Consider the following 12,422-nt stretch of genomic DNA (forward strand, 5'->3'; position numbering starts at 1 on the left):
TCCAGAACTATACCATTACATAGACTGCTGATAATTTATTTGCTTAAATTGAATTGCTTGTAAATTATAATTTCACACAATCTGGGAAAACATAGAAATATCATTTTAAAAGATTTTCCTCAAAGAGACATTCTCTTATGTAACAGTTTCAGTGTGTTCCCTTGACAACACTGTTGCTAAGAATGTCTCTTTGAGGCAACAAAGAATCCGTGGCAAATGACTGATGTCTACTTTAAAAATAGAAGATGTGACTATGCCATGTGTAGTTAAACAGGTCCCTATATTCATAAAACCAAGTATAGTTCACCAACATACTAGTTAAAGCTGTACTAAATGTTTATTTAAAAAAGTGAAATTCAACAAATATGAAAATCTGAAAATTGGATAAAATAATGGAGTAAATTCCGGAATAAACAGCTGTACTAATGCCACAGGTGCTTTACCCATAAATGATCCAAATTTTTCAAAACGGTGACAAACCTGACTCGAACTGAGCTGTGACCTATACTAGGTGATGAACTTTAATTGCTAAAGTCTCCCTTGTAAAGAGTAACTGAATGGGGGTGCTTGGTGGCTCAGTGGGTTAAAGCCTCTGCCTTCGGCTCAGGTCATGATCCCAAGGTCCTGGGATCGAGCCCCGCATCGGGCTCTCTGCTCAGCAGGGAGCCTGCTTCCTCCTCTCTCTCTGCCTGCCTCTCTGCCTACTTGTGATCTCTGTCTGTCAAATAAATAAATAAAATCTTTAAAAAAAAAAAGAATAACTGAATGAAGAAAGCAGCATCTACTCTGAGTGGTAAGGAGAACCAGCATTCTGCCTTCATCTCACACCTAACATATTAAGACAGGGAGACACTTCAAGAGATGACTTTATCCCTTCTCTGGCCACAGGGTAGGACTAACAACCATCTGTTTTCTACAAAATTTCCCAAGAAGAATTGTTCTAATGCTATAACCTAATACTTAATCTAATATAGATGGCTGATGCTCCATTTTGGAGACATGAAAAATAAAAAACAGCTCAACTTTCCTACTGTGGGAGGAAATGCAGTAATAACATTTTTTTTTCTTGAGATAAATTTTTATGCTAATCCACTACAGCTGGATGGTAATATCAAAATGACTACTCTCCTACCACTGGAACCGCTCAGCTGATACACCAGTTACCATGCGCAAAGACCATCACACCAAATTAGAAAGAAATGCTCATGTGCATTATTAAATGAGATAAGAGAAGATGATACTGGCCTAAAATCACAGCTCTAAAATCCCCTTAAAGTATAAATCGGCCAAGATGATGCGGTCACCTCACACTTTACTAACCCTTTCTACTCCAAAGAGAGAGAGATGATGACAAAGTATAAAGAGAAAGGATACAAATTTAAATACGTTATAGGTATCTCTATCAACTTGAAATGGAGTCAAAGCCAAAATGATAAATAGGAGTCAAAGCAGAGTTTCTATGACTCAACTCTTGAAGCCAGCAATAAATGCTAGGATCCCTATTAAGAGGAATTTTTAAAAATCCTCCACAAAAAAAATAGGGTGTTGGACCCTAACCCTAACATCCATCAAAATGTGAGAGAGGGCTGTTAAAAAAAAAAAATTGTTACCAATGTTGCCAGCAGCTCATGCTACACTCCAGACTTAATGTGGCTAAACCAAATCTTTTAATGACTTTTCAATCTGCAGTTTGGATGGACTAAAGTCAAAAGAACTAGTAGAACTGACCACAAATCCTGTGAACAGGAAAACTGAGTCCAGAAGTCCACTGATCACCATCCATGAAATTGTGACTAAACTGTCAGCTTGAAGGTAGGGTAAAATCCTGGTCTCTTCAGGGTCCTTGACAGTCGCCTCTTTAGCTTATACTCTACAATCTAGACTCACGCCTACTAACATGTTGCTTCCTAATGCCCAACGACTGAAACATCAATGAATTTTCTATCTGCTCCCTAAACCCTACTATATCATAAGTACTCTATCTTTTCTAGAGTAGGTACTAACTTTACCTACTGTTTCATTTAACAGCACCTATTAAATGTTTATAATGTAGCAAGTACTCTTTTTACAACTCTATAAGTACTCACTCATTTAGGAAATAAGGGCCCTAAAGCAATATGTCAGCATCACAAGATACAACCTATGGGTAAGCCTGGGAGTCTGAGTATGATACACAAAACGATCGTGGGCATTTGAAAGGTGGATATTTGATGATTTCCATGAGTGTTTGTTAAGTATCTGTCACATGCCAAGTACCCAGGAGGGCTATCGGGAAATGGTCAGAACTATCTTCTTATCTGCACGAATGAACAGTTCCCACCAGAGCCAGAAACAAGAGAAACTCTAATCTTACACTAAAGGTCTTTACATATTCTTATACTTTCATCAGTAATGACTTTAGCTTAGTTCTAATTATTCTTGAAAAACTCTTGGTAAAGTTCTAAGTTCAGGAATCTCTCCAGGGATTTTTAAACAGAGATGTGGATAAGTAGATAGAGTGACACAGATAGAGAGACAGAGATGATAGAGACAGACATATAGAGAGATGTAGACTCTATATATACATATAGATACATAAAATACAGACTATATATATATATATATACACACACACACATCTCTCTCTATATATATATACATATCTATCATACATATCTATCCATATATATACATATCTATCCATAATATATATTATGGATAGTTGGCTGGGCCCAACCTGACTTCAGGTCAATATACTCTTGGGAAAAAACAAAGTAAGACACCACCTTAGAAAAGACTGAGGAAATTAGTCTGGTTTGCCTCATGTAATGAAATTTGCATTCTATTTCTAAGTGTAGATGTGATACTGAGAGCACTCGATAAGAATTCCAAGATGGAAGGCTCCATACAGCAACAGAAAAGAAATCTTTAGTTCTTTAAAGAAATCTCTTAAAAGAGATCTTAGTTCTATCCTAAGTAACACTGTGTGTCTTTTCCATTACTATTCTACATTTTATGCTCTTCTGAAAGAAAACTGATTCAGTTACATATAGAATAAATCATTGTTATCACGTTTATAATTCTTCAGTATGAATTGTTTTATGTAGTAATTTCCCCTTAATTGTGAGAATTTATTATCAACTAACATAACCCTTCATAAATACACCTATTTCGCAAAGCAAAGTACTTATATAAAAACCACCCTGACAGTCTCTTCATCAGTCTGTTCTTGTCATCCATGGTAATGACTTTTTCTTCAGCTTAACCTTATCATAGCAGATAAGGTTTTTTTCTGTTACTGTGCCTGATTTTTCCTCTCCCCTGTCTAAAATGAGCAGCAGAAACCTAAACTTTATATCTGAATAACACATTACATGATGCTGAGCATTCAGCAAGAACTCAGTGATTGTCTTCATTACATATGCCATCTACTAAATAATACTGGTCTTCAGTCCCCCTTTATTTCTTACCCATTCTACTACACAAACAAGTATTTATTGAGGACACTATTTCTCCCAGGCTATGGAAGGCCACAGGTGAACAAAACAGTCATGGCTCCCGCCCTCATGGAGTTTGCGGACTAATTCTTGGGGGAAAATATGATTCAAAATAAATGTGTGATTCATTTCTTTGAATTAGTCCATTCCATCAAAAAGCTAAAACTATAAACTGTTTTCCCATAATACACTCTCTTCAAAAACTAAAATATACCATCATTAATACCAACAGGTTTTACGTTTTAGTAGGAAAGACGAGTAATAATCAAACATTACAAAAACTGCCATTTTTTTGCAAAAATAAATCTCCTAAGTATTTACACAGACCCTGGTAAGTTCTTCTGGTGCTGACACAATAACGTTTTTAAAATCTTTTGATCACAACATATCTCCACTGTCATTAAAACTGAGGAATAACTGCCAACATCTCCTTAAAGTTCACATGAGTTATTATGACATCCTAATAAAATGTGCCATTGTTTGACAAATTTTATAATAACCCCAACACTTGGCCATTGTTGTATATTTTATCTGAAAATAAAATCTCTTCCCTGATGGAAAAGATTCCTTCACTTGAAGCTACCAGCAGAAGCTGAAGGAAAGATACATTCGTTCTATGATGAAGCTCTCAAAATACAATGGAAGGACAAGATAAAACAGTTTGTATCAGTGACCTCATTCCTTATAAAGTCAATGACCTGTCTAAGCCCTTGTTAGTGAACAGGCTAAAGGTACAAACTACTCCCCGCCCCACCCCAGAGGCACTTGCTCCTGCAAAGTAGCTATAGGGAACCACACAGATTTTACTCAAAGGTCATGGCCAAAAAACAGAGCAACGTTACTAAAATCATCACTCTCAGGTGTGGAAGAAGACAAAAGAGAAAGGAAGACATAGATGTTTAAAATTCTACAGACTGCTCTTGCCTAAAAAAACACAAATTGGTCTTCAAAAATAAATTCAGATTTGAATACCTGAGGTATACATTTAAGTTCAAACTTCTGCATCTGAGTGTCCTTCCTAATTGTATGCTCATGCATAGTGTCAAATTCTTCCAAAGTCTTTTTTAGTTGTTAACAACCTATGCTGCATCTCCTCTTAATTACTGTTCATGTATCCCTCAGTGTGAGTAATGCCTCAAGCAGATGGCGTCTCCTCCTATGAAGCAAGCATTTGGCGGAACAGCACGACAGAGCCAATTTCTGAAATTTGACAGGTACCCTTCAGAATGGTTGCATCTCTGTATCACAATTTCTCAGGTACAAGGCACCTTTGAGACCATTTTGTCACATTTCAGTCTGTCCCTTACCCCCAACCAGCACCACATTAATACAGAAACATACGTCAAGAAGTCAGGAATTCCAGAACTTTGAATTACAAAAAAAAAAAAAAAAAAAATCACATTCATACAATGTTCTATTCGTGTCATGTGTGTTTAACATCAAACTCAATGAAATCCAAGATAAACCAAAGAAACAATTTCTAAGATTCAAATACAAAGAGATGTCATTTAAACTCTCCCCTTCTTTTTCCGGTTTGCAAGCCTTTATCCTTAGAGAGTATATTATACAATCATTTTTCCATTATTACTCTCTTCTATATTACCATGAACTACTTTTTCTTGGGTCAGTGCAAAACATTATTGTTTCTAGTGATTATCTTTTGAGGTGATCACCAATAGCATTAGTCACAGTCACCAGTACATATTATAGTAAAAAGTTAAAAACTACTTGATGTATTTTGTCATTTTCTAATATAGCAAGTGAAGCAATTGAATGTAATCATGTTATAACAAGGTGTATATATCGGACAATAGAACATTCTAATGGAATTAAATTTCCATTTTGTAAAGGCAATATATGAAAGTTGGAAAAGATGAATGTTTAGAAACCATAAATAATCCTTTCAAACCATGACAGGCAATTTTCCCTGCACACAAATCGATGATTTTTAAATGAACAGAGATTCACTTTTTGGCAAGTACTTTACAAAAGATCTATTTGATATCATCAGAAATTATTCAAGTGAATATACAAAAGGCCATCCTAGGAATGTTCCCACACTAGGAAAATTTTCCCAGCCAATGAAAATATTTTTTAGCAAGCAAAGCTCTTATATTTTCACTCTCACAATTAATGATTTCCTGTAAGTATACTATCACACCAAAACCTAACCCATAAAGAGATATGCAAAATAGGGTACAGAAATGTTCAAAGGCATAACACTACTGCACACTCTTAATCTCACTCTCTCTAATACCTACAGTTCCAGCTCAGTAAAGGTACATATCCTCACTAGGAGGAACCTGAGCTAAGTAAGGAAGACGATAGAGATTATTTGCCCTTTGCTTGCTCATATCCCACTACCTCCCCTTTTTCCCAAAACCCCACTTCACTGCCTTTCTTTGCTCTTCATTTACTCCAGAACTATTTATTAAGTACTATGCTGGAGATTTCCCTAAAAAGTGAGGACTCAAGGGAACAATGTTAAACACAGTACAGGTACCTCTCATGGAATGTATGGTCTAGCCCAGGAGATAAACCTATATTAATAAACACACAAATAGAAGTGAGATTATTGCCACGGTAAAGTGCCATGAAGGGAAGGAAGGTATATGGTGGTATGTTAGCTCACTGCAGGAAGACCTGCTTTAGTCAGGGAAGACAGTAAATTCTCTCAGAGGCAGTGATCCTTTCATGGACGTAGGAACTTGTTAAAAGTAATTCATGGGGTGCCTGGGTGTCTCAGTCAGTTAAGCATCTGTCTTCAGCTCAGATCATGATCTCAGGGTCCTGGGATTGAGTCCCACAATGGGATGCCTGCTCAGGAGGAGTCTGCTTCTCCTTCTCCCTCTTCCCCTCCCCTCTGCTCACTCTCTCTTCTGCTTTCTCTCTCAAACAGATAAATAAAAGCTTAAAAAAAAAGTCTAATTCACATTCAAGGCTCATTTTTCACCTGTGTGCAGAAGGCTTGCAAATAAACAGGTCCAGCTGGACCCTTTCCTTAGATTCCAGACTCCAACTCCCCAGTTGTCTTCTCGACAACTTCACCTTAAAGATACATAAAAGTTATGTCCAAATCAACACCTGAGTTGCCCTCCTTCCTGGAATGAATTGAATATAGAATATAAGGATATAGGCAGTATTAGGGTAACTCTAGGTTTCTGGCCTTGGGAACGTACAGAATGACATTTACTAAGAGAAAATAGGAGAGAAGGACTAATTTTGATGAGCGAGTCAGGAAACAGGGAGGAGGATCATGTGACCTTGGAAAATCACAATATTCCTGAGCTTCAGTTTCTTCTTTTACAAAACAGGAATAATAAAAGTTGAAATGCTTTGATGTTAAATAGCCTAGAATTTCTATTTTTGTGGAATTCATTATAAAAGACAAAAATGTTCAAGTGGCATAGTTTAATTAAAAGTAAGTAGGTTCTAGGCAGGTTCTCTTACATCGACCACCTAAGAGTCGCGCTGTAAGAAGCAACAACCTCTCCTCTTCCTCTCCACCATCTGCTCGGCAGACGCAAAGCAGCAACCATGCGTGAGTGTATCTCCATCCACGTTGGCCAGGCTGGTGTCCAGATCAGCAATGCCTGCTGGGAGCTCTATTGCCTGGAGCACGGCATTCAGCCCGATGGCCAGATGCCAAGTGACAAGACCATCGGGGGAGGAGACGACTCCTTCAACACCTACTTCAGTGAGACGGGTGCTGGCAAGCATGTGCCCCGGGCCGTGTTTGTAGACCTGGAACCCACAGTCATTGATGAAGTTCGCACTGGCACCTACCGCCAGCTCTTCCACCCTGAGCAGCTCATCACAGGCAAGGAAGATGCTGCCAACAACTACGCCCGAGGGCACTACACCATTGGCAAGGAGATCATTGACCTTGTCTTGGACCGAATTCGGAAGCTGGCTGACCAGCGCACAGGTCTTCAGGGCTTCTTGGTATTCCACAGCTTTGGAGGGGGAATTGGTTCCGGGTTCACCTCCCTGCTGATGGAACGTCTCTCTGTCGATTATGGCAAGAAGTCCAAGCTGGAGTTCTCCATCTACCCAGCCCCTCAGGTTTCCACAGCTGTAGTTGAGCCCTACAGCTCCATCCTCACTACCCACACCACCCTGGAGCACTCTGATTGTGCCTTCATGGTAGACAATGAGGCCATCTATGACATCTGTCGTAGAAACCTCGATATTGAACGCCCAACCTACACTAATCTAAATAGGTTGATAGGCCAGATTGTGTCCTCCATCACCGCTTCCCTCAGATTTGATGGAGCCCTGAATGTTGATCTGACAGAATTCCAGACCAACCTGGTGCCCTATCCCTGTATCCACTTCCCTCTGGCCACCTATGCCCCTGTCATCTCTGCTGAGAAAGCCTACCATGAACAGCTTTCTGTAGCAGAGATCACCAATGCGTGCTTTGAGCCAGCCAACCAGATGGTGAAATGTGACCCTCGCCATGGTAAATACATGGCTTGCTGCCTGTTGTACCGTGGCAATGTGGTTCCCAAAGATGTCAATGCCGCCATTGCCACCATCAAGACCAAGCGTACCATCCAATTTGTGGACTGGTGCCCCACTGGCTTCAAAGTGGGCATTAATTACCAGCCTCCCACTGTGGTGCCTGGTGGAGACCTGGCCAAAGTCCAGCGAGCTGTGTGCATGCTGAGCAACACCACAGCCATCGCTGAGGCCTGGGCTCGCCTGGACCACAAGTTTGACCTGATGTATGCCAAGCGTGCCTTTGTTCACTGGTATGTGGGGGAGGGCATAGAGGAAGGAGAGTTTTCTGAGGCTCGTGAGGACATGGCTGCCCTTGAGAAGGATTATGAGGAGGTTGGTGTGGATTCTGTTGAAGGTGAGGGTGAAGAAGAAGGAGAGGAATACTAAAGTTAAAAATGTCACAAAGGTGCTGCTTTTACAGGGAAGCTTATTCTGTTTTGAATATTGAAAAGTTGTGCTCTGATCAGTTAATTTGTATGTAGCCATGTATACTCTCATATATAATTACTGACCTATGCTTTAAAACACAACGCTTTGTTACAGACCCAAGCTGTCCATTTCTCTGATGGGTTTGAATAAAGTATTCCCTGTCTTAAATGGGGAAAAAAAAAAAAGTAAGTAGGTTCTAAATTACAAAATGATTATCAGATAATTATGAAATATTATCAGACCTATGACATACAATATAGCTATACCGAGGAATAAAATCCAAATTTGTATCAGCTAATTTGGGGGAAGAAAGGTATTTAATTATGCCTCAATATTTAAAACATATTATTTAATAATCTTCCCAAAAAAGCAAACTACATAAACAACATATAAAGTATAATCTCATCTACTAGAAAATGAAACAAATCTTTATAATTACATTTGATTCAAAATGCATTGGAAAAAAGAAAGGCCACAAAGCTATCTACCTAACTATTTACAGTGGTTAAACATGAGGAGGGCAGCGGGTGGGGAAAGAGGGTTATATACGGCAAAGGTCAGCCAATGGGAACAAAGTAAAGGAAAAGCAGGTAAGAGATAAAGGCACATATGAAGTTTTTGTTCTATATGATTGTGTGTTGCTTGAATTTTTATATGAATTTTTTAAATCTCATTTAGATAAATAAGATGAATTATGAATAACCAAAATTCTGGGTTCAAGGAGGAAAAGTAAGCATCTGCATTCCATCAAAAACTCTATGGAAAGAGTACCATAAACATACAGAATGAATAGCCCTGTAACAATGCCAAAAAAAAAAAAAAAAAAAAAAAAGGCATGGTCATTAGCCCAACAGATTTCTAGGAGAAAAAAGCAGATTCAAGTAAATTGATGGTATAAAAGTCCAGTATCAGTGGAGAAGATGGATATCCCAACTCAAAGACAGTCAGGGAGAGAGAAAGAATTCCTTCTTACTCAACCTATTATTCTCTCCAGGCCTTCAGAGTACCGAGGAGGCCCACCCACTTTGGGGAGGGCACTCTTCTTTACTGAGTCTACAGATTAAAATGTTAATCTCTTGTGGAAACACCCTCACTGACACAGCCCGAAATAATGTTGAACTGAATATTTGGGCACTCTGTATCTCAGTCAAGCTGACACATAAAATTAATCATCACACTCAGGAATGCCCAGGAAAAAACAAAGACAACAGGGAAAACAAAAACAAGGATACCAGGGAAAATTTTCAACTCTGACACCACCCACAAGCTATCAATAGTAAACAAATACTAACTTCTAGCCAGATAAATATAAAGCATCCCACTAAAGGTCTCTATTCCTCTGTTCTTTTATCCAATACATCATGACTGGCTTTCAACAAAAAAATTACAAAGGATACTAAAAGAACACAAAAAACTTACCTGGAAGGGACTGCATCAGAATCAGATGTGGCAGAGATTTTGGAATTATCAGACGTGAATTTAAAATAATTACAACTAATATGCTAAGGGATCTAATGAAAAAGTGGACAACAGGCAAGAACAGATGGGTAGTATAAACAGACAGATTGAAACTAAGAAAAAAATCAAAAGGAAATGTTAGAAATTAAAAAAAAAATACAACAGGAAGAAAGAATGTCTGATTCAGTTCATTAGTAGACTGGGCACAGCTAAGGAAAAAAATCAAGGAACCTGAAGATATGTCAATAGAAACTTCCAAACTTAAATGCAAAGAAAAACAAAAATAAAAAGATGGAACAGAGTATCCAGGAAATGTGGTATAATTATAAAAGGTATAATATCTGCATAACAAGAATTACAGAAGGAAAAGAAAAAAAGGAATAGATAAAACATCTGAAGTACTAATGGTTGAGAATTTTCCAAATTTGGGGCACCTGGATGGCTTAGTCAGTTGTCTGCCTTCAGCTCAGGTCATGATCCCAGGGTCCTTAAAATTGAGCCCTGCACTGGGCTCCTGGCTCAGTGGGGAGTCTGCTTCTCCCTCTGCACCCCTCCCAACTTGTTTTCTCTCTCTCTCTCTCTCTCTCTCTCTGTCATATAAATAAATAAAAGCTTCAAAATTTTTTTTTCCAAAATTAATGAAAGGCACCAAACCACAAATACAGCTCAGAAAATACCAAGCAGGATAAATACCAAAAAAGTTTATACATACACATATTCAAACTGCAAAAAAGTCAAAAATGAAAAGAAAACCTTGAAGAAAAGAAAACAAATTAGAAAAAAAAAACCTAAGAAAATGAAAACTATATAGAAGAGCCATATAGAAATTAACAAGATTAATTGTGGTTACAAAATAAATCATAAATGCTTTCAATCTGAAAAATACAAAAGCAGAGGTATAGCTTTCAGAAGCTAAGCGATAGAAAGAGCAATAAGTAAGAAAAGTTAACAGTTCTAAAACATCCATCTTATGGAGGAAGGATTCAAAGATTACTAAAAACAGATGCAAAATAGATATATATACACAAATACATAAATATGCAAAATATGGATATGACTGGAAGTTAGAAGAAGAACCAATAGATTTTTAAAATATATTGTATATTTTAAAATATTATATTAATTTTTAAATACTAGAGATTAATGGATAAAGAGAACATGGGAGATGTAAAGAAGGGAGTATTACTCAGCCATAAAAAAATGAGATCTTGCCATTTGCAACAACATGGATGGATCGAGAGGATATTATGCTAAGTGACGTAAGCCAGACAGAAAAAGAGAAATACCAGATGATTTCACCTATATGTGGAATTCAAGACTCAAAGCAAAAGAACAATGAAAAAAAGAAACAGAAGAACAGACTCTTAAAAACAGAGAACTGGTGGCTGCCAGAAGGGAAGGGGGTAAGGAGTGAGTAAAATAGATAAAGAGGATTAGGAGCACACTTACTATGATGAGCACTGAGTAATATACAGATTGCTGAATCTGAATTATATTGTACACCAGAAACTAATATAACATGCATGTTAATTATCCTCCCCCCACAAATTTTTTTAAGTAATATATTTCACATGCATTTCAAAACCATTTTTGTGATACAGTTTATAGTTCATGAAATGCTCAAATCTTAAGTGTATCATTTAATCAAATTTGATGACTAAGTATCTAGACACAGAACATTTCCATACCCTAAAAAAATTTAAAATATTACAATTTAGAAAAATAATAGAAGAGAGAAGAGGCACAGAGGGAGGAGATGTGCAAGGGAGATAAATTCTCATTTTTAGGAATGAAGTAGCTATTCTCCAATGATCATAAATCAAAATTTTAAAAAAGGAAGTATATTATTTGCAGTTATGGAGGTAATGATTAGAAGAACTCAAAAGGGAAACAACTGAAGTTCATTGCCTCTGGGGAACAGGACTGGGGACAGGATGGAGTGAGGACAATAAACTTATTTACTATAAATTACTGTCATTTAAAAAACATTTTAACATAGACATACATTGCTCTGACAAAAATAGAGCTTTAATGACCTTAAAAAGAAAGTTTAAAAATTTTTAAACCTTTAATATTGTAAGAGTCCTTTCATGAGGAGCCCAGCAAAGGTGCTTTTAAATGGGTCTCATTCATCTAAGAGCAGCACAGAACCCTACCAGAGAGGGTGATGCCTCTAGGTAGTTGGTCCTTTTACTACAACTTCAAATACCCAAAGAAGATAAAATAAACTTGACATATCCCTTAGCATAGTGTGCTCACTACTGAGAAAAAAAGCTGCCTGTAAAGAAGTGAGAGAAGATGTCCCGTGGTGAAAATACTTCTCGACAAAGGACACTAAGAGAGAAAGATTAACACTGGATTTTGGCCATTAGGATGAGTGAAAACTAAGAGGGGGAAAAAAGAAACCTAGCGATACCCAGTGTAAGATTGTACTATGGATTGTGCCACAGCTCAAGCACATATGTTGGCAGCAAGGAGAAAAACAGAATCATCTTGCTTTACCTCCTCAACATCTGCAAAATGTCACAGATTTAGAAAGATCAGTGAGTTGTG

At 37.6% G+C, this 12,422-nt stretch overlaps 1 protein-coding gene across 1 annotated transcript; it reads left to right on the top strand.

Moving 5' to 3' along the window:
- Positions 1-6,917: 6,917 nt before the first annotated feature.
- LOC111158883 (tubulin alpha-1A chain-like) lies at positions 6,918-8,436 on the top strand. The gene has a single exon (XM_022521181.1). The coding sequence runs from the start codon at positions 7,014-7,016 to the stop codon at positions 8,367-8,369; it is 1,356 nt and encodes a 451-aa protein (XP_022376889.1). The 5' UTR covers positions 6,918-7,013; the 3' UTR covers positions 8,370-8,436.
- Positions 8,437-12,422: the final 3,986 nt, after the last annotated feature.

The sequence above is a fragment of the Enhydra lutris genome, unplaced genomic scaffold (genome assembly GCF_002288905.1).
Source record: "Enhydra lutris kenyoni isolate GAN:26980312 unplaced genomic scaffold, ASM228890v2 scaffoldscaffold64, whole genome shotgun sequence".
Lineage (NCBI taxonomy): Eukaryota > Metazoa > Chordata > Mammalia > Carnivora > Mustelidae > Enhydra > Enhydra lutris.

Bases quoted from the DNA above. Each gene is read 5' to 3' on its own strand.
- LOC111158883 (XM_022521181.1), top strand. From the start codon at position 7,014: ATGCGTGAGTGTATCTCCATCCACGTTGGCCAGGCTGGTGTCCAGATC.